Genomic DNA, 27,036 nt, shown 5'->3' with positions numbered 1-27,036 from the left:
GTTTATGTTGATATCAAGTCAATAAAAATTTGCTCTCCATTGCACCAAAATAGCTTGCATAATGGTACTTAATTCAGCTTTCAACTTCATTGGATTTAATCAGTCCATTAAGGAGACTGAAATATCCAACCAAATGGGAATGCAGCATTTCACTTTTCAAGGGACTAATATATTTTCAATATATCTTGTTTTTATGCCAGTAAGCACAGAGAAACAGAGAAGGGATTATCCTTCAGATGTATTTCTCTCACAGTAACTAAGTAAATACAGACCTCATGGCATCCTGCTTTTGCTCTGAAATTATTTAATCTCAGAAATGTTTCAAAATTGAAGCCCTTGTTTCCTACAAAATTTGTGTAACTGAAATATTGAAAGGAAAAAGGGAAAAGAGACATTTGAAAATGTTTTTGGAGACCTCCTTTGGCTTTTGATAGCTAAAGTATAATTTGGTTACAATTGGCTAGTTGGTCAGGTTTCTTTTTACTAGACTTTTCCAAGATATTATAAAGCTCAGGAAATTGAGTGTGGGCTGTGCTACTCTTACTGACACTTTCTCAGTCTTCGTACTGTGAAAGAGATTAGGTGATCCTCAGGTGGTTGCGAGGCAACATGCAGTGGTTTGTCAACAGATTATTTGTCTTTGGAAAAATAGAGCTTAAAAATGATTGATTAAACATATTTTTACCCTTTACCTGCTGCAATTATATATCACCTCTGATGATGCAATTGTGATTCAAAATAAAAAACTATAGAGCAAATACACTGACATTTTAAAACTAATTTTATATATGTGGATAGATTACTTGTACCAGATTTTAGAACTCAAGTTAAGACAAAATTGTAAGTTGTCTTTCTAGACTAGAATATAATTAGTTGAGTGCAAAAATAAAGTAAAAAAAAATCTCTTAAATATTAAACTATAGGAAGTAGCATTTCTAAGCAAGCAAACAAGTCTACAGCTTGACTCTCTCCCAGCACAAGCACTTCACACTGTGTTGTATGTATGGTGAACACTGCCACCCAAAAGTACTAGCACTTGGCTTTGCTATCATAGGAGAAATTCCACGTTCTCTTCAAGCCTGAGATTCATGGCCAGAACAGGCAGGCAAGTAGCAACATAGTTGTAAAAACTGGTTTATTTTTTAAAAATAAATACAAAAATATAAATATAAAACATTGGCAGATAGAATTTGATGAAATGAAGTTGCACAAACTTTTTTTTTTTAAACCAGCTGCATATTACACTTATTAACACCACGTGTACATTTTGTTTTATTTTAATGTACAGAACAGGACATATTGGATTTTTTCTTCTTTGCCATCTTAAAAGCTGCACTTTCAGGGATAGGACATGTACCTAACAGAAGCGGCTTGTACATGAGGTTGCTTAAGGGAATATCACCCTGTTCAAATTTCAGAAGGTAAGATATTGTTTATTTTATTTACTAAAATGAACAACACTGAATTTCCATAGCTTTGGCTCTTGGAAGTTAATTAAATAAAATGCTGTATATTTTCCAAGTGGCATCCTACTAGAAAGAATGAATGACATTAATGGACAAGTTTAAAACAAAGTTTAAAAGGAAACCATTGTGCTGAGTGGCAGGAAAATTTTCCTGAATGTTAAATACTCTTGAGTGCAGAAGGTGTCTGTAAAATTACTTCCGCTCAAAGGAAAAAAAACAACGTAGCTACTGTAGGTTAAGAAGTGTCTTTGTCACTTTCTCCTCCTCCATACATCTCAGCTAGCTTATTAAACCGAGGGCCCCATTCTCGGAGGTAATCATAGTTTTGGTCTCCTTCGGTAGTACCTGACTCCAAGGAGCTCAAAGATTCAGCTATTGAATCATTTCCTTCATAGGCATAGGTTGCAAGCGAGTCATACGGGGGTGCGGAAGGATCAGTATCATGCTCTTTTAGCCTTTGGTTAATGAAATCTCGGACATCTGTGTTGTCTGGTGCCGAAGGAGTCCTCCTTGGTACAAATAATGTTTCAGGGATAATGTCTCGTCGAAGCTTCTTGTCTTCAATAGCTGCAGGATTCCTCAGTGTGCCAATATCAAAGGCTTGTGTGTCTTCCTCTCCACCACCTTCATCATTGTAACTTACAATGTTGTCTCTGATGTCCTCTTTAGAGAGGATCAAAGGCTCCTTCTTTCGTTGCCTCTTCAGAGCAGCAAATAGCACCACTATAACTTAAAGAGAGAAACAAAGAATGGGCAAAGATCTCCATTTAACCATTTCTTAGCAGGAAATTCACCAGGTACAAGAGCTATGTTTCAGCTACATTTCAGCAACTTGTTTCTCTCTGGTAACTGGATAAACTTATCAAAAAATGCCATTTTGCACACACTTTATGTGCTCTGCTTTACAGGACCATGAGCTTGTCTTCATGCTACTTCTGTAACTGTAATGAGTTTTAAAATAGCCACGTCTATTCTGAAGATATTTTTCCTTTTACAAGCTCAAAGTATACTGTTAAAAACTGGGTTTGAGGTGAATTATAGGTCATTAAGTGATATTGTGAACACCATAAATGGAGGTTTCACAAAACTGTTTTTTGGGTTTTTTTTTGTTTGTTTGTTGTTTTTTTTTTGTTTTGTTTGTTTTTGTTTTTTTTTTTTAATTCCAGCACAGAAACTTCTGGACAGACAGTGCTTTAATCTAATAAAAATACTGTTTGCTATCATATTATGTGTGAAATATATAGTGGATGTTGACTTTAGATATTTATATAAAAAAGAGTCATTTCATCCAAAAAAAATTTAAAGACATGAAAGCAATTTTTGATATATTATTCCTCCTCTCTGATCTTTCTCTTTTTGGACAACTTAATGAAAACACATAAATGAGCTTCTGGTTGCACACTGATAGTTTTAACAGTCTGGGTCTTGAATTCTTATTTACAGTGTCCAATTAACAGAAAAACAGGATTAGCCTTTGATTTTCTTCTTTTTATTTTAAGTTGCAGTTAAATTCTTCTTGCAGAATCCATGATCATTGATTTTATCAACCTGCATAAATTTGTGAAATGAATCAGGCCTAAAATATTTTTTCCTGGGTTGGGAAAGACGCATTTCTTTTCTTACCTAGCAGGATAATGATGCAGAGGAGAATGGCAACAAGTGCCCCTGTGCTGAGGCCAGCAGGGAGGAGCAAGGCCTCAGCATTGCAGGACTGCATATTCCCCCGGCTGTCGCAGGCACACACGCGAATGGTCAGCGTGCCCGTGCTGCTCTGGATCGGGTAGTCGTTGTCCGATATCACCACTGGTAGAAGGTAAGTACTTATTTCATGCCGACTAAAGCCATTCCTTCTTGTCAAAATTCTGGCAGTGTTATCTAGATTGATTAAAATATACTGCTGTAGACTATGTGAATATAAAACACATCATTTACAGTAGATGCAAACAACCATATTTTACATTAAGGGTTGCAATTTGAAATAGTTCCTGATATCACAGTGATATCTCTCTTTTTCTAACATTTCCATTTGATCAGAAAGCTAGTTATAATTTTTTAGGTACATCTGGCCTGCTTCTCTGTGCCTCTGCACCACTTTTGCGTGTGATTTGAAAAGAGGATTTTTCAAAGCTTAAAATGTTTTATAGATTAATGCATGTGGTGCATGACACAGTTACAGTTCAGGGCTGAAGCCCTGAAATGCAGCGGCCAACTGAGAAAAAATAACCCTCCACTTCATGCAGTTCAACAAACACTCTGTCCCGGAAGATTCTGTCTATGGATCATCTGTGACAATGCCCGTGGGAATGCTATCTATCAACTCAGTATGCAATTTGCTACACCGAAACCCTTTCCAAACTGTAGAAAAATGAATTATGTACCTTAGCACATGAAGTAGTTTGGGATTTTTTTGGATAGAAATTGTCTTAAGAATTCAGAAAATGTGAAAGATGGTAGGTTTTCCTACACATTTTTGAGAAGTGAACTCACTAAACTGTATCTATAGGAGACAAATCTTAATTGTGTGCAATACACTTCAGCATCAAAAGTTGCTCATTAAGTGGCCAGAGGGAAGGAAAGGAATAGAAGGAATGAATAACAGGGAGACTATTTCTTCCATTGTTAGAGCCACAACACGAGAGTGTCAGCCAACACCAGAGTTGTTAGCTTTTTATTCCAAAAGAGAGAAAATACAGGTTTATTCTCCACTAATAGGACAATTTAATTTTAATTGTATTTTGGATTGCTTGAGCTCTATGGTTAGCCATCTTGACTTCCAGCTTCAGGCTGAAATAAAATAATCCCTGTACAAAAGAAAGAATATAATTGCAGATAGCAAAGGTCTATACCTCTCTGCACCAGGATATAACTTTTGTTTAAAATACTAAATTATGTATTTTTTCATAGACTTCAAAATGTGAAATACAAAGTTTTCCTTTATTGCTTCCCTCCATTGATTTTTTTGTATTTTTATGCTATTTATTTTCAGTCAACATCAAAATTATGCCTCTGATGGACATTTAAATACCTCTCCTGCTGGGGATTTTAAAAGGTACCCAAACCATCTGATTTCAAGTCTTAACTTTCCCTACTGTTAGAATTTTTAATTTCTGGTGTTGTTTGAAGCCTATTACTTCCTGAAATCTTCATCAGGAACAGAGAATTATTCCCATTGCCTTTATGCCTTTAACACATTTGAAGATTTGCGCCATGTTCCCCTTCGTTTGCTTCTTCTGCAATCCAGAGTCCTCTCAATTTGTCGTGCTGATAATGAAAACCAAAATGCATAGTCCTTCCCCAACAGAAGCTTCTGAAAATTTTCTCTGATAAAGACAGATCAAAAGAAAAGCCAAAGTGGCTATGCTCTGAGAACTATTATTTTCATTAATGGTCAGAAAGAAGTAAAACTGAAGGCAAAGGGAGTCAAGACTATGTGACAAGACTAAAGTAAAAAACTCTCAACTTGTCAGCTGAAGACATTTTTGAAAGCTTTTCTTCTGTCAAGCATTTCGTCTATCTGTTACCCCAAGCCAACACTTTTACTGATTTTCTTTATGTTTTAGCACATTTTTACCTCCCTTAAACAGATAAAAATATAGAACTCCTAAACCTCAAACATTCTGGTAGAATATTCTTCTTGCTAGCAGTAACCTTCACAACTTCTCCACATATTGATAGACACCATGATCTAGTAAATGGACTAGAGTTGGACCAAGGGTTGGACTCGATGATCTTGGAGGTCTTTTCCAACCCAATTGATTCTATGATTCTGTGATTCTATGAAAAGCAAATACATTTCAGAAATGTAGCAAGAAAGCAAAGATAAAACTTCTTCCTTGGAACAGGCATGGATTTTACCTTCATTATCCTGAACAGTGAAGTTAGGGTTAACAGCAGCTAAACTGAAGAAAAACTTTTGTCCACCAAGAGGGTCATCTTTGTCTACTGCACTTATGGTTTGAATAAGCTGCAGGGAAAAAAAAGCAATCAAACAAACAACAACAAAAAATATATATCTAGGTTTTTTATGCAGCAACTGATCAAAGAATACAAAAGGAGTTAATATAACAATATTTAAACATATTGACTTAATGTATTAACTGAGCAAATGTTAAACAAGTGCACTATATCAGTTTTTCGTACAAGAACATGGTATCTTTCATGTGGTAGTACACATACACTTATATTTTTGTAACTACATAATGGACAAAACTTACTAAAAATAGTTTTAGCTGTAGCCTAGGTAGTTTTTATTTTTCATCTCTGATTAATAATTTTAAATTCAAATCATAAGACAATAATTCACAGCAAGTTTTCTATTTTTGTGATAAAAGCGGTATTTTATCAAACAAATATTTCTGAAAGGGAAAAGTTTAAAGTTTCAAATTAAATTTAAAAATTAAAAAAAAAGTTTTCTAAACATGATTTTTCTACTTATTAGTATTGCAAAACACAACAACATGATTCCTGAGATGAAAAATGCCAGGTATGTTATATGTATGTCTTTCAACTTTTAAAAAATGTAGCACATCCTAGAGATGCTCCACCTCAGAGTGGGATAAGAATCTGATGTCACAATTCTCATGGTAAGTTGCACCATGTCAGTTCAATACTTGCATTCAGTGCCTTTTGCCTACAAATAATTTGGGATTTTTTTTGGAAAGTAATGGCGAGTGCTTTATCAGCATTTGTTTATCTGTTTGTTAAGTGAGTATGTGGCTTTTTTAACTGAAGTTTCTATATCTTAGTGTGGCAAAATATCATTTCCCAGGCAAAATACATTTTTTGGCATAATTATTGCTTCATTTCAGACTCGGAGTCTTTTTAAAACACAGCAATAAATCTGATTTTATGGCTGGACTTTTGTGCACACATGCTTGAATGTTCAGTTATGTTCTTAAGTTTAACTTCCAGAAGTAGATTAATATTTAGTCTAGATCATTTTTATTCTTCACTTCTTATCCATCATTTTAAATTGCACTGTTTTTTCGACCATGGAATCATATCTAATTTTCAACACTACTCATTCCCAGTGGCATACTTGTTAAACCCTGTTTGTTTTCCCTCTTCCAGTTCTTCCAAATACAGCCATTTCTCTTCATATCACATCTTTTGTCAGGTCTGATCATCTCTAACATCAACAACTGCAATGTACTCTTTTTTGCTTTAAGAAATGCATGATTAACTCCCAACTTCTCTACTGTCCATCCAGAAAACAGCAGTAAATTTCTTCATGGGGCAAGGATCAGATTTCTTTTAATACAGCAGCTTCCTTGCTTTCTTGGCTGGAGTTTTGTCTTTCTCTAAATCTGTTTTCTTACATAATCCTCCAATAACTTACTAAAAGAACAAAACAGATAATACCAGCATAGCAATATTATTTATTTTTAAAGAATGAATATTTTCATTATCCAGTGAGTAATTAGCATATACATCTTCAGACATATTAACAAAATGAAGTCAAGAAAACACTAGTCTACTTTACTCCACAACTAGAGACCATGAATACATGTTAGGCTGATGAAAATCAACTGATTTATTGAGTGTCCGTGTCCATAGTTCAAAAAGAGCATGTGGAATGGAAAGCATTATGTTGCACAGTTTGTTAACTATTTCCTGATAATGTTGGTTATTTTATTAATTTCATATATCCTGGTTTACATGTGGCTTCAAACAGTGTTTTTATCACTTAGGTCTGTCAGTCATAGGAAATCCCTATTTCACCCACTGTAGGTTGTCGCTGCTTGCTAGTAATGCTGCAAAGCAGTAACCACAGGGAAGCCAAGGATGTTACTTTATATGATAACTGTCAGGAAATTAAGTAGTCCTGAAGGTTGTTAGCCACTAAAAGACTGATTACACAGTGGTAAAAAGTTTGCTGTATAGTCTGCTTATTCCGATAAAATTCATCTTTCTGCTTGGCAGGTCATCTTTGAGCATTAGTTCTATCGAATGGCTATGTATTTTTTTTTCTAAAATACACTATATATTTGCTTTTAAAATCAGTGCAATGAGCAGAACAGATAATGTGCTATTAGGACACACACAATCATAAAAAAAAGCAGAATTCCTTAGAAACCCCTGTGTCGATATGCAGTTCAAAAACTTTCTTTTGCCATAGTAAAAAAAAAAAAAGTAAAATTTTGAGAAATTTGTGAAAAAAGTAAGGCAAAAGGAAAATTCTGATGCTAGAAAAACCCCTGGAAGGTATCAGATCAATGGAAATATACTGAAGAACCTATAGTAAGAATAATCAGGGGACCTGGAAAAGAAAGAGGGAAAAAAAAATCAAGTAAATGGATCACAAATTGTAGTGTGTCAAAAGAAAAGAGGGAGAAGCAATAAACAAAGAGTAAATAAGGCTTCAAGATTGAAGGATACAAGAAAGTTCTATAAAAACATGAAAATGGAATGCTAGAAAATGAAACCACATGGAATTTATTTTCAATAAATATAAATTTTAGATATTTTTAGAAAAAACACTTGGTGAATCTAACAAGGAAATTGTTGGAAATATAAGGATACCAAAAGCCATGTTTAAGCAAGGCTATCATGAAAAAAAATCAAACATCCCTGATAAAGATTCTTACATGGGTCTAATGAGTTGATAAGAAGGTGATAAGAAGAGTTGATAAGAAGAGCAACATAAAAAGAATTAGTTCAAGAGACCTAGTGTGTTTATGCAATCTATACTGAAATAAGTTATAGGAAAAAAGAATAAATCATTCATATTTGAAAATGTCTTTAAAAGAGAATCCATTATGAGCTACACCTCTTTATATAACATTGGGACATGTGAGAAGAAGAGAGCACACATATAGATTAAGTAAAGTGAGGGCTAATAACAGTAAGATTGTAACAAGCATGTTGGGAGACACAAAGAGATGGAAATATATCCTTCCTCCTTACTTTCATGGTTTTGAAAGCTGCAGGAAAGGAACAGAAAGGACTGGATTACCATTATGCACCCTCTTTGGTGCAGGTCTGTACATATATACATGCCTGTGTGGTTTGGTATATTTTAGGCATATAACCCCCCAGACACACATGGGGAATAACAATGACCAGTGCAGAAGGTGGTGAATTATCAAAGAGAAGTTAAAGAAAACCTAAGCATTTTCCCATTTAAACATAACAAAATAGTTGTGGCAGGTGCCCTCAAATGGGGCCAGTCCCACTGGCTCCAGCAGCCTGAGAGCAGGGCACGGCTGGGCCCCTCAGCCACGGACCGGTGGGCGAGAGCCCTGGGGAAAGACTGGGCAAGGCAGGGCAAAACACTGCCTGGTAGCCGGGGCTGAGTGAGGGCAACCGGGGCAGAGACAGCCCTGAGAGCACTGAGGGCAGAGTGGGAGGAGAGACCCCAGCTGGGATGGCCCGGTGGGGCAGGGGTTTCCTGGAGGGGATCCCATGTTGCAGGAGATTTATCCTGAAAGACTGACATCAATGGGGAATATTGACATTGGAACAGGGAAAAGTATGAGAAGGAAGGAGTGTCAGAGAAGAGGAGAGGCAGAGCAGTCAGTAGTGAAGGGGTGAAAGTGAACCTGGGAAGAAGGGGGGATGAAGGGAAAATGGTTTTTTTTCTTTTGAATTGGTTTCTCATCATTCTATCCTATTTTTAACTGACTTTTTTGCCAGTGATGGCAATTTTTAAGTCTGTCTTTGTCTCAAGCCATTTCCTTTTTCATATTTTTTACCCCTGTACAGTTGAGGAGGGAGGAAGTGGCTGAGTGGGCATCTTGATGCTGTCCAAGGTTAACTCCTGCCCTCTTTCATTTTGGCAGGTCTTCTAAAAAGACAAACAAAGGATATCTCTTCTGACCATTACTACAGGGAAAATGAATATATAGAAAAAGCATATGCAGCTTAAGTGCAAAAATTGCTCTGAAGCAGGACTGACTCCTGATTTCTACATTGCTTCCTGTCTTTCACACTATAGGATCTTTGGAGGCTGGCTGCTGATCTGCCAGACGTGTGACAGCTGGGAGCTGACAAAACCAGTGGGATTCCATCTGTCCAGATGCCCAGCTTCTGGCTCTTCTCACCTGGGGGTGGAGGACAGCTGAACTTCTTTGGTTACAGGGCTGCAGCAGTCTGAGCATTTTGCTGCTTTCTTTCCCTGAACTCCTACTGAGTCAGCCTTGTACAGCTCACATGAATGCCTGTGTCCTCTTTATGCCATCACACCAAGGCTGTCCTCATTTTCAGAGGGTCAAAAGAACAGCAACCACCAAAATAGCATTCTGCCAGAGGTGCTGCTTGTGTGTAGCTTGAGCTTTTTGAGATAGGATATTCCTACTGTTTGTAAGGTCATGGTACAATCTGACATATCAGCAGTAATGGCAAGCAGGAAAACAAACACAGGCCCTTTGAGTCATTCAGACTACAAAAGTCACATTTCTCTTTTGCTATATATTTGCATGTATATGTATGTGTGTATACATCTATATAAATAAACATCCATAGGTATTTCATGTGGTATGTGTCTATATATGTAAGTGTGTATATATTCTATTTACACTTCTGTAAAAATTAAGTAAATGGAAAACGATAATAGTCATTACAATGTTTGTCTTTAGTAGATAGGAAATATTTAAATGAATGCGAATTTTTCACTAATGAAGCATAATTAGTTTTAGTGACCTAATGGAAGATACAAATTTGATCATGGATCAAAAGTAATTAGGAAGACCTGAAAGGGAAGAAAAATAGCATAAATGTAGGAGGAATCAACTCAGTTTGGATTGGTTAGATTCAGTCTCTCAGGACAGACTGAATTAGAAAAGAGCAAGTCTTATTTATGATCTACCAGTAAACAAGAAGAATGTAATTATACTCAAATAGATTATTCATGTTATCCTGGATTGCATTTTTTCATTTTCTGGGAATTGTTTTCTTTAAGCAATCATTTGCAACTTGAATTTATTAAAAAATATTTGCATTTATGGCCATTTTAGTAAATTTGGCAGGGTTTTTTTCTGATAAAGACACTATTGAACTCTATAAGAATTTAAATGAACATTTGTGGATGCGTATACTTATTTCACTTCTCATTTATTAGTAATAGATGATTAATGCTATTCAACTTTTTAAACTGACAACCTACTCTGAATATAACAGAAAAACAATGTAATGTAGAAAAACCTTTTATATTTACTTTTAAGTTATACTGACCTCAGTGGTCTAGATAGCACAGAAAAAAGTTTCTCAAATACATTTACATGGAAATATAACTGTTCTATTGACATTTCCTGTACCCTCTACTATCAGTAACCTGCGTAAAACAAATTCTGAAACCTCAGATGAGGAATATTTGCGGATTAATGCTTTTAGACAAATTTTTTTTTTAATCCAGGAGGTTTTTTTGGCGAAACTGGAAGAGGAAAATTCAGTGTTCTTTTCCAATTCTTATTCCATATGTCATACTGAAAATTATTAAAATATTATTTCATCTTTTATAGAAGACACTACAACTCTCAAAAATTCTACATTTTTACCCATTGATTTCCCTCTATCTAACAGCATGAATTCCCTTGCAACTGTCACACCAGGCAAATGCCCTTGCTCAGTAGATGTATGCATTATAAATTTGGGGCTTAAATACTTTGTTCTAATTTTCAACTGACATCACTTTGGAAAGAAGAATGGCAACACAAATTTGAAAATTGTAATACAACCTGAATGCTGTACCTGCAGGACTCAAACAGTTAAGACAAACTGGCACTTCTCCCACATTCTATTCAAAGCTACTGAAAGGGTTGCACTGAGGTACTACTGATACCATTTTATTATTGGCTGATTGTGCTCTGGGACATGTAATAGGAAAACATTTCTTTAACAATTCTAATAATCAGCTGTTTATTAGGAATTAGATATAGCAGCACAGTCATTTCACTTAAATTGAAGTACACATTGTGTAGCCTCTAGAAGACAAAACAAAATGTTATGCTACAGGTTCAAAAAAGTATGCTTTGTTTTGTTTTTTTCTTTTCAGAAGTTTTTAGTGCAATAATGAAAGGTAAATGTAACAATGAAAAAAAAAAACCCATAAAAATGTGGCAGATGTAATTGTTTGTAATCCCCATCAGCATGGATTGAAATATATCCAAATTCTGCTATTTGACAGTTATTGAAAATATTGATGAACTTTTTAGCAATTGCATGTAGTGTTTTAATGGCAAATCAAATTATGGCCATCCTGACATATCTGATCAGAATTTAACAGTAGTACAGGGTTAGGTAAAAAAAAGTTGTAATTAACAAACTGATGCTGTTGGTAATACATTGAGATTTCATCTAAACCTCACCTACAAAACTACTTTTTTTCAATTTAACATTTCAGAAGCTATTTCGGATATGATTTCTCCAAATCAACAGGCAAAAATGATCTACAGTTGTGTTCTGTAGCAAAATTAAATAGTGGGAAGTTTTTACCAATATCATACCTGTCCAGCTCTTGCATTTTCACAGACAAAAGTATCATAGAACACAGCAAACTGTGGGGCATTGTCATTAACATCCAAAATTCTTACATAGACTGGAACACGAGTAGTATCTTTGGGGTTGTCTGACAGCAAAAGAGAAAAGAAAAAATAAGATTATTTTCTTACTAAGAGTTTTCTGTTTTCTTCCAAATTTCATAAGCAATATTCATGCAAGAATGGGTTTGAATCTGCTCAGTATTTAGCATACAAACTGGTAGCAAATAAGAATCAGGTTTTCTGAAAAATAAGGAAATTATTTCTTTACAATAGTTTAGTGAACAAATAAGAATTTACATGAAGATAGGGGCTCCAAATGCTAATGTATTCAAATATAGTATATCAAAGTATTCCCATTACTACTATAACATATTTGATTATTTGGTGGGATCAAGGTTTTGTAAGGCTTTGATTTTTAACCTTAAAATAATTTGTTATGTGGTTTGTTTTACAGACAAAATATATTATTTACTTTATGCATTATGTTGAGTTTTGCTGGGATAGAGTAAATTTAGTAGATGACGTGCATGCATATTTTGAAAATTTTTCAAGTGTGACTTTCCTCTATTGTGCCTAAAGAAATTCTAACAAAACAAATGAAAGTAACCCCCCAAAAGCATCTGGCAACGAATTAATTAGTATAAGAGTTTTTATATTTAAATTTCCTTAAAAAATATGAATGTAGATTTTCAGACCTTAGGTTAAGAAACAAGAACAGTAACCACCACCTTGCTAAGTGTCAAACCTGTAGTATTATCTAGGTTAGCTCAAGAATACAAGTGTTCCTGTTCCCATTTGCTGATCTTCCTGCCATATCAAGAGCATGAAAAAAGGCCTGGGTGAAAGGAATAATATCTGTTTCTTGGAATTCTGCTGGATGGTAGCTAAACACTATATGATTTTCCAACATTAAGGGAATGGAATAAGTAACAGTGAAAGGTAATTCGAAAAGACTGATTTCCCCCTCTTTTATTCTGCTTCAAATAAAGTAGTAAATGTTTGTTTAGGAGCAGCTGGAATTTCATTCACTTGTTACCAGTTAACGCCTTTGCTAAAGAGTATGATGCAGATCTTTTTGACATTCTGAATTGTTTAAAATGCCAGGTTTAGGACACAGGTTTTCACAGCCTTTTCCATGTTTGTACTAATGTTGTAGTTTGGGATTATTATGTAAATTCTCTCCCCTGCCACTTAACTGCCCAGGCCAGCGGTTAACAAAAGAAGCAGTTAACTGTTGATCGCTGGGGTGGGGGCAGGTTTGTCTCTTTTGGTTTTTTTTTTGGATATTCTCCCCAGTCTTGGCTCGGCGGAACGGGGGAGTGGGGGCTCGAAGGAGGCAGGCTGCCCTGCTGGTTACTGCTGGGGTTTTCCTGGCTGTCTTGGTGCTGCCTACCTCGGACTACTTTTCGTGCCGCGCTGCTGCTGCTGCCTGCCTTGGATTTGCTGCTGGTTGCTCGTACCTTTCTGCTTCTTGGACGGGGAACACAGGGGGAAGAGACTGAGTCCATCTGAAAGCCCACTGCTCGTCTGTCTCGCTGGAGAGGGACTGAAACTCACTCTGCAGCCAGCCGGGCTGTGACAAGGACACTTAAGTATAACCTTTTTCTCGCGGAGGAAAACCTGCTGGGTTTTGTTGTTGTTTTGTTTTTTTTTTTTCTTTCTCTTGTGGTGTTGGGGAAGTGGGTTGCACTAGTCTGTTTACATAGATAGATAGATAGATAGATAGATAGATAGATAGATATCAGTTATCCTTCTTGTATTAAAATTCCTTTTCTTAAATTTGATAAAGAGTGGTGTGATTATCGTGGAGGAGGCCCCTCCCCTGCTTGTGGGTAAAACATTTTGGTTTTTTCCCCTCAAACCGAGACAACTAACTTTTCAAATAATTACTAACCTTAACACCGCTTTTCCATTGTGTCATGATTCACAGGTAAAAATTTTCAAAGATTTTAAGACCTAAATCTCGGCCTTCATTTATTTCTCCAAAACTGACACACATCTTTGGAGAATGTTAGCTACTCCAAGTATGTCCAGAATGACATTTACTTAAGTTTGCTAACAAGGAAATAAGTTGAGCATTAAGATATAATCATACCAGAATGCAAAGGTTTTCATCATATAAACCTGAAAAGCATTGATTCAACATCGGACAGCACTCTGAAGGATTGCAAGCTCAGGACAGAGCATCACAAGAGAAACAAATGGGTTAAAAAAATCCAAAAAACCAGAAGTACAGGGGGTTTTGGTTGGTTGATTTTTATGTGTAGGGGTTTTGTTTTGGTCTTGGGTTTTTTGTGTGTGTGTTTTTTGGGGGATTTTTTTTTTCAGTGTGTTTAATTAGCAAGACCCAATGTTGCATTTAGTTCTCTGTAGTGTAGCTCTTGACAACCACTGCTGGCCAGACACTGCAGGTTTCGCTGCTGATCAGTACTTTTTTCTCCTTTTTTTCTTTTATTTTAGACTGATACAGAATTAACCCTAAATGATAAGTGACTTTGAAAACAAGTGATTCTCAGTAGTTGATTTCAAAGGTCAGACTTTTATCCCTTTGAAAAGTTTTTGTCCATAGATTAGAGCTAATCTCAATAATGTAGCAGGCTTAGGAAGATCTCTCCTTTTCTCTTTGTGCTCTTAATATGAAAATATCTACAGAAAGATATTTAAATAGCTCAAGAAATACCACAATTTGGGATCAAATTGAAGGGAACTTGTAAGATATATTGATTCCAAGAGCTGTAAATGTAGATTCTGTAGGAAGAGATAATGAAAGTATTTCTAAAGAAATGAATTTTTTTCTTTATTTTTGACTGATACAGAATTAACCCTAAAAGATAAGTGACTTTGAAAACAAGCGATTCTTAGTAGTTGATTTCAAAGGTCAGACTTTTATCCCTTTGAAAAGTTTTTGTCCATAGATTAGAGCTAATCTCAATAATGTAGCAGGCTTAGGAAGATCTCTCCTTTTCTCTTTGTGCTCTTAATATGAAAATATCTACAGAAAGATATTTAAATAGCTCAAGAAATACCACAATTTAGGATCAAATTGAAGGGAACTTGTAAGATAAATTGATTCCAAGAGCTGTAAATGTAGATTCTGTAGGAAGAGATAACGAAAGTATTTCTAAAGAAATGAATAAAACAATAAAGTTGTAGATTACCATCCATAACTCAGTATTTTAACAGCAAAATAAAGTTGCCATCCTAAAGGAAGAAAGCAGAATTACTCGAGTGTTATTATTTAATTGAATAACATTTCAGAAACAACTTGGACAGTAAAGGTCAGTAATGGAAACAGGTGAGAAAAAAAGCAGTAAGGAGACAGCTGTTGTTAGTTCCCTACAATTCACTTTGCCAGAACATCGAGTAGAAAGGGGCAGGTGGTAAGGAAGGGAGGGGTTTTTTTCCTAATGATATTATAGGTGTAACTTTACAGGCTAAGAAAAACTGAAAGGAAAAAGAAAAAACCAAATTGGCTTACTGATCTCAGAGGCTATAACGCTAAGATTGTGCCACTGTGATATTTCACGGTCAAGTGGCTTAGAAGTGTAGATGGACCCGTTTCCAGAATGAATGTTAAATATTCTGTCAAGGTCAGTGTGTCGATCCAGAGAAAACCTAAATATGGTAAAGGAATAAGAAGTGTCAAAATTGTAGAAAATGGAAGAAAGCCTATATTTCACAAGTCAATTCAGGATTTATGTTCTATATGATACATTACAAGGGTTAGTTTTGAAAAGGTTTATATCTGGTTTCTGAAAACACTTCTTAGCTGCATAGAATAAGGAATGAAAATTAGAAGAATTTAAAAAACATGAGACAGTGGTGCAATATTTGATAACTGGAGATTTTAAAGACAGATATGTGAATCATAAAACAAGGGTCAGAATTTCAATCTCATAATTACAGGATTATTTTAATCTTGAAAGGACATTTGTCTTTGATATAGTGTCTTTTCTGACTGAGACTGACAGCTAATTTATGAACTTTTCAAAAGTATTGCTATAAGCTCAACTTCTACACTTCAGGATATAATAATTCACTAGAGATCAAGTTAAAAAAACCTGTATGCAGAACTTTCACTTTCGTGAAGAGACATTAAAGGATTGTCTGTATTGCTATAGTTGTTATACATCTGCAGGCAAAAAGTCTACAATGGCAGTGTCAAACTGATATCAGAAAAGTGCTCTTTCCTCTGTCTTTTTTTTCCTAATATTTAACACTGTTTTCAATTAGGACTGAACCTGTGATGTGGAATTAAATGTAGGATTTTGTCAAATACAGAACATTTATCAAACTATGTAGTAGAATTGGGCAAAATTTAGGAAAAAACCCCAAAACATTAGCTAGTACACTTTTACAGTGCAATAGGACAATTGTTCGTGTTTCTATGAAATTTTATCAGTACTCTACCTAAGTTTTTCAATAGGCAATAACCACTAGCTAACAAAATCTATTCTACATTGTTTCATTAAAACGTGAGATAAGTACATATTTTACCCCATCATATTACATCTAATGGCTTGCAAATGATACCAAAATGATTATTACCAGAAAATATCTTTATATTCATTGAACAGAAATAGAAATTAGTTCAATGGAAAGCTATTTGCACTCAATTTACAGGAAGCCTAACTTACATATAATTTTAATAAATTAATAGAAAATATAAAACCAAAACCTGAATCAACTCCACATCCTGAAGCTTTGATTTTTTAAAAAAAAATAAACATTTAATACAAACTGCTCTAATTTCAACACGTCAGCCTTCAGACAACATTTGTTTAAATGTTAGCTTTTCACTTCTGGGGTAAACACATTGTTCTTTGTATTTGGTATTGATTTTATGGAAAATAAAGTTTGTAAAAACTTATCATATGGAGTTATTGTTTGAATGAATATAAGGGTTGCTTTAAAAGAACAGAACAAATGCTATTAAAATTGTGTTAAAGCTCTTTTTTTCAAGTAGATAACATTAAATGAAGCTACAATTACTGTAGTATGAATAGCAATATCAAAGATATATTTCTTTCCTTTTTTTTCTTTTTTTTTTTTTTTTTGTTCAAGAGAACTAATTCTAGGTTCAATGGTCCCTTTCCACTTTTTAGAAATTTCTTTGCTCTTATAACTGTTGGTTTTCTCCACCTTCCTCTTCTAAATTATTCCCTGTGGGAGAATGAAAAAAAAAATCAACAGGATGTAAAAAAATTATATAAAATAATCTTTAGGTTACTAGTCTGTGGTAAGGGAATGCCTACAACAATTCTTCAATTCAAATTGTGTCAGAAACAAATGAGAAAAAGCTCCAAGTTTTTTTTCTTTTTCAGTCACAATTAATGTAATTACTAAAACTAGAAGTTTTCTCATGTAGGGTTAAAGTAGCACTGCTAAGTTATTTATATATTCCTAAATTTTAAACATCCTGTTATGTCTTACCATTTCTATACACATGAATCACCATAGGAGAAAATAAGATTCAGTTTCATTTCCTAATCCACCTGGGCTTTATGAAGAAATATGTGGCCACTGTCTACAAAGTCAGTAAATAAAGTTCTTTTATCACAATGTAAATTTTGAACTTTTTTTGGTATTTCAGACAGCACACATCGAACTTGGACAGTGTTGTCTTATATTTTTCTTAAAGCTTAAGCATTATAGAAAAATAAACTAATACCCTTCACCCAATAGTTTGCTACAATTAGCTAGATGCAATGTAGCAGATAACATCTAGTAATATAGATAGAAAAGGTCTTTAAATATATTAATATTTTAGTGTCTAATTTCTTAGGGTAATTGAGTACACACAAAGATAATTTTATTCTGCATAGAAATCACTTCAAAAAGGAGGCATCACCCAGAGCATGTTGAGATCAGCACTGCATACTTTCCAGAAATGACCAGAGGAAGCATTTGAAAGCTCTGAGCCCTTCCTGCCTCATAGACTGTCTTGGCACTTTTTCAGTGTGAAGCAAGAAGCAATCCTGAAGAACCTACTTGAAATCAAGGTGTAATTTTTTTAAGTTTTCTGTGAACTGAAGTACTGGAAAATATTTCACATATCTCTTCTGGCTGTTCCTCGATGTGTTTGGAGGTTAGACAGCATCATTCTCAATTCTGTCTACCTATGAGACAAAAACCACTACCATCTTATTCCTGTGCATCATATGTATGTGAAAATTCATGTTGTATTACTATTTACCTTAATGTCTTTATCACATATTATGTTTACAGAGTCTGAAGTATTACCTTATCAGACTTGAGGCTGAATCAGGATCCCGTGCCATTACTGTTCCTATTATTGTCCCCAACTCAATATCTTCATGCACCTCAAAAAGGTAAGAAGATCTGCTGAAAATGGGAGGTTCATCTACATCATCTACAGAGATTTTCACAATAGTTGTATCTTTGAAAGGCCCAAGATAATAGAAGCGTGGATCCACGTGGGTATTCTCAGCTTCTACTTTCAAAGTATAAAGTCGTCTTGTCTCATAGTCCAGAGGCTAAAAATAAAAATTGTGAAATAGTTTATTAAATTACATTTACATACTGATAGATGTTGACCTATCTACATAATGGAAACTGAAGAGGACTCAAGCTTTATCAAGTACTGCCCTGCATTGTGGGAACACCAACACAAGTCCAGTTTTCTCCACCACAGGAATAACTTTGTCTAGTAAGACATTTCCATTTTTTTAGAAGTGTCTCTTCCTAAAAATTAGTTGAATTATCTCAATGCCATTGACAAAATGATTTTCAGTGCAAATAAGTTATTTAGGGAACTTCACAGCTGTTCCACGAATATATGGATTTGAAACAATCATATAAGCATTTAAAATATGTGAAATACAAACTGGAAATTATAACGTTTCAGAAAAGGTATTTAACACTAGTATTTTTCAGGAAACTGTAAAGTCTTGAAAAATAATAATGGCCAGAGTATTCTTATTGTCAAAACTGTGTAGTTGGTCTTAAATATTGGGAATGTTTCAGGTGTCTTTTAAAGAAGGTGTGTCTGTCAAAGATATCTGTATCTAGAGAAACAGTAAGAGTTCAGTCTTGTTCCTTTTTATTTAATTTAGTGAATCCAACACTAGAGTTCTTTTGCAATATAGAGTTGACATTTTTGTCAGCAGTTCCTTTTTAAAATGGCAGGAGGAAGAGTTCTGGGTTATAATTAGAAATCATTTTGGACAGAAAAGAATTCTATTCCTTCAACTTTTTACAGCTGTCATAGATGAAAAATGTTAGCTAATTAATGATTCTGAGGAAATGAGCAAGCTGAGAATTTACCTTTCTGACACAAAGAAGACTTCATTAACTCCCACACAATCTCAGAGAGATATAGAACAGGTGGTTTTCATTCATCAAAATGAGTGGTTGAAGACATTTTTTCCCCCCTGCCTACTGATTTTAAATACCAATTAATGTTAATGAAAGATGCAAAGTGAGATATTTAAATACACTAGTCAAGAGTAGAAACATGCAGTCCAGTGAAGGAATGAGTTTCCTCATCGCCCCAGAGTGGCTTTAAAGTAGTTGTTAGAGGAGATGGGAGAATACGAATACAACTGAGAAATGTGCCATAGTGCTACTATTTAACCTAGATCTTAGACTGTTTGTAAGTCTATAAAGTGTAGCATGCTGCTGTTAAGGGATGCTGGCTTCAAAAAAAACAAAGAATAAATTCTTATTCTTCATGCTTTATTCTAATTAGCTGGTTTAATTTGCCAGAATGTGCACAATGAATACATAAACTTTCTACTACAACATACACATCCAATTTTCCAGCTACATTGCAAAACACAGATATGAAACCTGTGGATTAGACAGGTATTTTAGCACACCAACAGTAATGAACTAAAGTGTTGCCCAAATACATGAAATTGTGGCAAATCAATTACTATGTCTGTGAGAACTTGTAAAGAAAAAATAATATAGAAAAAGTTCTTTTACAGCAGATGTTAAATTCAGACAATAACTTAATGGCTCAGTAAAGGAACACCAGCCATTTGTAGGTATTCGCCACTGCAAAAACAAACTACAATCAATGGGGATAAATAGTAGTAATAAAAGGAATATTTTAATAAATCAATGAACTCAGCATTCTCATGTTATTCCTTGATAGTTAATGTTGTTGTCTATGGTATTGAATAAACTACTTATTCATCAATATGAGAAAATATTCTGAAAATTGCATATTCTGCCAGACTGTTAATGACAAAATCAGAAGATCTTGTTCATCAGTATTTATTAGTGACATTTTTGGAACTGCTGTATTGTAACTTAGGATTTTTTTTAAATGCTTGATTCAGCTACTAGAATATTTTTTCAAGACTCTATTAATTTAATATAATAGTACACTGACCCCAAACTTTGTTCTCTCATGCTTTCCCAGATAAAGTACTACACTGACTATGAACACAGAAGAACATAGGGATAAAAGAGGAACTCTCTTATCTTCTCAGAATTTATCTTTTCCTTGGTTGCCATTATCAAGAGATATGGAGATGTATTTAATACCACTATTTAATTCATTATTCTGTGCTTAAGGAGATTTGTTTGAAAAGCTACATGCTTTATGTTAAAAATGATGCCTGAACTGTTTAGAAGCACATCTCAAAATCCCAAAAATAAGGACCAAGACACTTCTGGAAAGGAACTTGAGGAGCAGGGGAGTGGCATTTCTATATGTGAGATCTTACACTTAGAAAACAAGCATATGAAAGTGCTCTGACAATGGGAGACAGAGGGTAGAACCAAAGCTAGCTCTGAAGCAGGAACACCATTATTATGTACACGCTGCTTATGTGGGAACCATCTGATATTTTGGAAACAAGAACTAAACAGTATAACTTGCAACTCAACTTTCATGACTGTCTGTGTTGTGGCATACACTGGTCACCCAAGTAGATGAGAATCTCACAGATAAAGAAAACCTGTATCTCCCAGTAGTGAGTGAACTGCTGATTGCTTGTTGAAGAAAACAGGTTACTTGAATACAAGAGAAGTCTGCATTTGAAATCACAGAGATAATTAGTGCTAACACTTGGGACTGGTCCATTTTTTCATACTTTCATATTTTTTTCATACAGGTACCAACTTTTATTTCCAGTTCATCTTAAAAGGAAATAGTCCCTTTCAGTCACTGACGGGGGATGCTTGCAAATGTCAAGTAGTTAGCACATATCATCACATGATCTAAGAAATTAATACTCATGACATAACATTAACACAAAAATCATTTAGTGAATGCAGTTAATAGACACCTTTCGCACAGTTATGATGCCTTCCTGTGTGTCTTTCTGTGTCACAATATCAAACATGTCGGTCCCGTCCCCATCTATAATTCTGTACTCTACTTCTGCATTTTTTCCAGTGTCTGCATCTGTGGCTTTAACACTGCCAATGGCTGTCCCAACTGGGGAGGACTCAGGAACACGGAGGTGAATGGTACCTATTAAAGAGACAAAGAGCCATTTAGGATCCCCAAAACCCCCTATACATGAATTAAGTAACATGGTGTCACACAATAGCTGATAACACTTTTTAATGTATATTCTATTCTAGAGAATTTGCCACGTAATACTGAGGCAAGGGACAAAATATGAGGCAGAGAACTATGAAGAGGAAAGCTTCAGATAGAAGAGTACAAACAAAATTGTAGGAAAACAAATTCATTGAAAAATAAGCTTGAGACTTACCTCTATCCTATCTCAAAGAAGAAGCAGCTATGCCTGTACTTTTCTTGCCTTTCTGTTTCTTGTAATTTCTTTTCCTTTTTTGCCCTTTTATTTTTTTTTGTCTTTCCTTCTTGAAACATCATCTGGAAAGACTGCTTTATGTTCTTGTCAGGTTTCACTCTACTTTCCCCCCCTTAATATCTAAGGACAATCTTTTGGATATTTTTTCATGGAAATGATACAAAGAACAAAATTGCTTGACTTCACTGGTCAGTTCTAAGCAGTGGGCTGCATTTCAGCTTTCAAAATTAGATAGATATCATATTAAAAAATTTGACTAACACTAATTTGGAAAGCATATGAATTTGCATAACATAATTAAATGGTAGGGGTTTTAATATTCATAAGTACAAGGTGTGGCTATACTTGTAAAAGTAGTTAATTCGTATTTAAATAGGCTTATGAACATGGAAATTTTAGGCTTTTTTCTACTTTTCTTAGCTCAGCTGTGTTGCTTTATTGTGGTGTCATACAGCTGATAAAACACATAGGAATAAAACTGTCATTATTCAGGCATATTGAGATAAATTGAAATAAATATCTTACCATACATTTTAGTATTCTATAGCCCAGCCTTAGTGTGAAAACTGTAAGTAAGTGTTCATATCTTTAGTCCCATCTGTCAGAATATATGTTAGGAAAACACGTGGGGGACATAATGTGCTATGAAGGATTCCCAGAAATATATTTTAAAATTAATGCAGATACAGTTGTCATTCCAAAGATGAAAGTGAAATCATCAAACCTCTATTGAAAAACATTTTCTTCTCTGGCCTTAGTTAAGCTTTCCAAGATTTGCTGTTCTACTTAAAAACTGCCTAAGTTAAGTAAAGTAAGTCAGAAATATAGTTTAGTTGACAATAAAAATAAAAATGGAAGAGGCAAAGGCCAGAAACCACAATATGAAAAAATTGAACAAGCTACCCAAAACCCAGCACATATATACGTTGTCACAGATAAATAGTACAAAAAAGTCCATAAGTTAGTTTTGTGAGATCAAGAAGAATCATGGGGAGAGAAGAGGCAGGGCTGTACAGGAAAACCACTGAAATATGACTTCATCATATTTTCAGGAAAGCACAGGTGAGTTATGTGAGGATTATTGGTGTATTATAAGCCAGCTACAGAGTGACACTTCCTGAAAAAAAAACTTATATTCATTGGGTCGTTTGTCTTTTTCTGCTTCTACAGACCTAGTGTTTTTTTTTTCTTTTTTGTTCTATTGTATTATTATCTTACCATTTGACAAACCTAAAAAAAAAGCAAATATAAAAAAAAATATATTCACATTAGTTTGCAATTAAATGTTGAATGAAAAATATTGAAATTTAATTTCTTCATATAATTTTATTTAGGCAGCTTTTAATATGAATGTGACATATAGTAGCAGAATGAATACTTTATGGACATGTACACTGCACATTCCATTTAAATGTATTTATCTTTGCTTAGTTACATTTTGGTGTTTAATAGAGTGATTTGTCCTGTATTTGTTCTAACATTTTTGCTACCTTTCTCTAATACCTCAATCTGAATACTTTGCTACATTAGTAGAGAATCTCTCTGTAACCACTTAGTGGTTAAAAAACAAAACAAAAAAAAAAGAAAGAAAAAAGAAAAAAGGAAAAGTAAGAAAAAATAGCCTCAGGACCCATTTAGTTTTTAATTAGTACTATGTGAGACTACAGTGAAAGACTGCTTCCCCCCCACCTCCGTGGAGGAATTTCTTGCAGAGGATGGTCATGTGAATGATCCAAACTTTATAGTGTCTGTGGAATTGAGGCAGCTGCCAGCAGGGAATGGACAGGGGCACAGCTGCTGGTGAGTGGTGGGGAAGGGATCACTCCCCAGGAGTTCGTGCGGCGGCTCCCCAGACTTTCGCACAGGGACTCTTGAGGGTTTCTCACAGGACTCTTGAGATGAAACTGGGAGCCTTTGGGATGTTTTGTCAGGGCACTGGACTTGTGAGATATGGAGAGTAACCAATGGGAGGTGTTGCTTTATGGTGTGAGGATTGCTGTAGCCATATGTACATAGCTTTGACCCTGTATAAACCACTTGCAGTGTGTCAGTGGAGGGCATTCTACCTAAAATCATACTGGTTCATTGTGTGATGTCCTTTGATCCTCCACATTTATCGCTTTACCCCCCCCAGGTAATATTAATAGGTTATAATTATTTTTATGGAATATGAACTATTCCCCACTTTTTTTTTTTCTGGAGTGCTTAAACTACATCCCTCAGCTATGCCTTGTGGACACTACTCGGACTCCTAGTGCAATACCCAAGTCATTAATTTAGTCTACAAAGTAGTGAGAGCTCATATCTTGAATTGCTAACAAGGTAATGAAGAGTGTGAAACTAACCAGAAACCTATCATCTGAAAGACAGTTATAATCTAACCTATCCATTTGTAGAAATCTCCACCATAGTATGAGACACTTCATTTTTTTTTTTTTTTATGTCATGGAAGATATTTAATGCATTAACTCTGTATGGGATGTAGTGCAGCTTTAGACACTGTATCAGAACACAATCTGGGATGGTCCCATGGTGTAATGGAGAGCACTCTGGATTCTGAATCCCAAGGACCTGAGTTCAAGTCTCAGTGGGGACTGTCCCCTGGGCAGTTCAATGCCTCCCTGCCATCCCATCCTGTCAGATCTTGGATGCTCAACAGGGTCAGCCCCGGTTAGTACCAGGTGCTGTGACAGTCCTGAGGACTTCCCTGTCACTGTCCAAGCTCGCTCAGCTGTGGCAGATGGACCCTAGGACTTAAACGGTGGGGTCAGTTCCACACACACTGTGCCTCACCTAAAAAATCCACTGTGCAGGCTGGAAGGGCAACACCCATATGGGGAGAGCCCTTCCCAAATCTTTGTTCGTGAAGTCTGGGCATACAGAACACAAACTACACTGAACTAGAATTGCCCTTGCAAAGCTCTGCTGTCAATCTTATTTCTCTGTTCTCAAGGAAAGTAGTTTACTGTTTGCATTTACTCCAGTGGGTGATGTTTTGTTTTTTCATTTTTGTGTCAGGAAAATGGGAGGATCAAGGAAAGTAAAACTTTTCCATATACTAAGGAGAGTGAAAACCAGCTGAAAGATTAAGGTATACACACTTTGATCTGCAAATATTTCAGTCAGTCATAAAGAATGAAAAATCAATCTTATTCACTCTTGAATAAGCACAGAAGGTAAAGGTAAATATTTTTGTAGAGTACTATAGGCTATTGTCTCACAGGAGACATGGGCTGCCATAATTTAGATACAGAGTTTCAGTCAGACTCAGGCTTCTAAGCCCATAGATCATTGGGTTTTTTTCCTTTTATCATTGGTCAACACTATTTTGATACTTCTGAGAACACTTGGAAATACTACAGTTGAAACAGAGATCCAGTGTCTGAGGTCTTTGATGGCCTTTCTGCAACACCTTGAAAAAGTTTTCATGTTTCCTCAGAAGAAGAGCCACTGCTATCTGCATATCTTTAAGATGAGGAAAATATTATGAAGAATCCTTGCTCCATAATCTAAAAAAAAGAGGAATTAGTAGCTCTTCTAAATTTTTTTAAGTATGATAAAAGTCATTATGTGAATTTTCTAAAATTGTAATACAAGTTTCTTGTGGGAGATGTTTAAGCTGGTATGAAACATTTTGTTGAAACATGTAACCATAATATGCTGAATCCTCTGAAAACATAATGAGCATTTTAATACTTTTCCTGGTAATTCATAAATTTGATATGAATATTATTGTCTCATGAACTTATTACATCTGGGTTTTTTTATTAATGGGACAGAATAAGAACAATTTAACCTAATCAGTTTCAATTCCAGTAGCCTCATTAAACTCTGTTAAAATCATGAATCACTATAATGTCTATTTGCATTTTGAGATTAAATGTAATAATTATTTTAAAGTCAATAGCTATTTTACTTTTATGCATGTCCAGTAAAATGAGTTCTCTTTATAAAGGTTTTAGTTTCCATTTCTGGTGAAACATACATTTATATCTAGCAAAGAAATTGGAAGAGAGAAAGTAGAGAGAGAATTTGAATAACAACAACATTGAAAGCTCAGTGAGAGTAAGACTAACAGTTTCTTTAAAGTAAAGGACATATCTGATTTAAATGGATGTTAAACAAAATGCAGAGATCCTATATCGAGTCCTCATCTCACTCAAATATATCTTGGACTGCCAGATAATTCATGTAAAATGATCTAGAAAATCGATTCCATCATTCTAACTTCTAAATTAACACACTGTTTAAGAAACAAGAAAAAAAAAAGGGAAGATAAAGAAAAGCTTAAATATACATGTTTGAACCTGTCCTAAACTTAGCTGTTTAAATTTTCTTTTCTGTAGGAGTTTAACATGACATCTCTTTGAATAATCTTCCTCAATATGCTCAGAGAGGAGTAATATAGCATTCCTCACCTCCACAGCAATGAAAATACCATAACCTTCAATATTCAAAGGGAAACAATAAAAAAAATAAATAAAAAATTGGAAATACATAGAATACATAAAGCGATAAATTAGCAACAAATTCTGTCCAGAATTGGACCTGTATAGAAATGCACAAAATGTAATTACTTGATTGTTCCTGTTTTTTTGAGTGTGCACATGAAATCACATGCTGATAAAAATCTTAGCTAAACACATATATGTATATATTTACTGCAATACTAAATTGAACAAAATTATGTACTCCATTTGTGCCATGAAGAGCATCATTTGAAGCTGATTCTGTTATTTTGATCCTGAAGAGTACAGCAGTAACTATTGGATTCAGTCGAATTATACAGAGGAAAAAATGTGTAATAAGGATACTCTAAATCCTTTACATATCAAGTAAGTCCAAATCATCTTGCAAATATTGCAACTTCAATTTATGCAAAAGACTTAAAATGTATTTATAATGCTTAACCTTTCCAAGTTTGATGTTACATAGTTTAATATTGCTATATCAGAGAAAGATGAAGAACATTTTTTTTAATTTAGTTTGAGGGTACAAGGTCTTCTGTACTATCAGAATGTAAGAAGCATTATAAAAAGCTTCAGTAAACTTAAGTTTTAAAAATAACAAAAAAATTTAAACATCATTTACTTTGGGAAATTTTCTGTTAGGTTTTGTTGCGCTGCAGCTGAAAAGTGCAAATCTGTTTGATTCCCTGCAAGTAATTTCTTTTCCACGTTCTTCATGATTAAATATTTAAGCATATACTAAAATTCAAACATTTATGCATATCTAGAATTACTACATGTTTTATTCTCCAGTGGCAGAGTATGGAGGATTTAAGCAATAGGTAAGGAAAGAGAAAAACATTGTCCTAATGCTCTTATGAGTCCA

At 34.8% G+C, this 27,036-nt stretch overlaps 1 protein-coding gene across 4 annotated transcripts in view; it reads right to left on the bottom strand.

The window, feature by feature from the left end:
* Positions 1-1,151: 1,151 nt before the first annotated feature.
* CDH10 (cadherin 10) overlaps positions 1,152-27,036 on the bottom strand; it is a 97,221-nt gene continuing 71,336 nt past the window's right edge. For all 4 annotated transcript variants that reach the window (XM_071555014.1, XM_071555012.1, XM_071555015.1 and 1 more), the window contains 7 exons: positions 21,208-21,395; positions 18,188-18,441; positions 15,423-15,559; positions 11,909-12,030; positions 5,322-5,430; positions 3,090-3,341; positions 1,152-2,195 (listed from right to left, as the gene is read on the bottom strand). In XM_071555014.1, the coding sequence (XP_071411115.1) occupies positions 1,702-2,195; positions 3,090-3,341; positions 5,322-5,430; positions 11,909-12,030; positions 15,423-15,559; positions 18,188-18,441; positions 21,208-21,395 (1,556 nt within the window). In that variant the 3' untranslated portion in view covers positions 1,152-1,701. The remainder of the gene's footprint in view (positions 2,196-3,089; positions 3,342-5,321; positions 5,431-11,908; positions 12,031-15,422; positions 15,560-18,187; positions 18,442-21,207; positions 21,396-27,036) is intronic.

This window comes from Pithys albifrons, chromosome 4 (assembly GCF_047495875.1).
Source record: "Pithys albifrons albifrons isolate INPA30051 chromosome 4, PitAlb_v1, whole genome shotgun sequence".
NCBI classification, from domain to species: domain Eukaryota; kingdom Metazoa; phylum Chordata; class Aves; order Passeriformes; family Thamnophilidae; genus Pithys; species Pithys albifrons.
The sequence above is the reverse complement of the archived record's forward strand: the minus strand, read 5'-3'. Positions and strand labels throughout refer to the sequence as shown.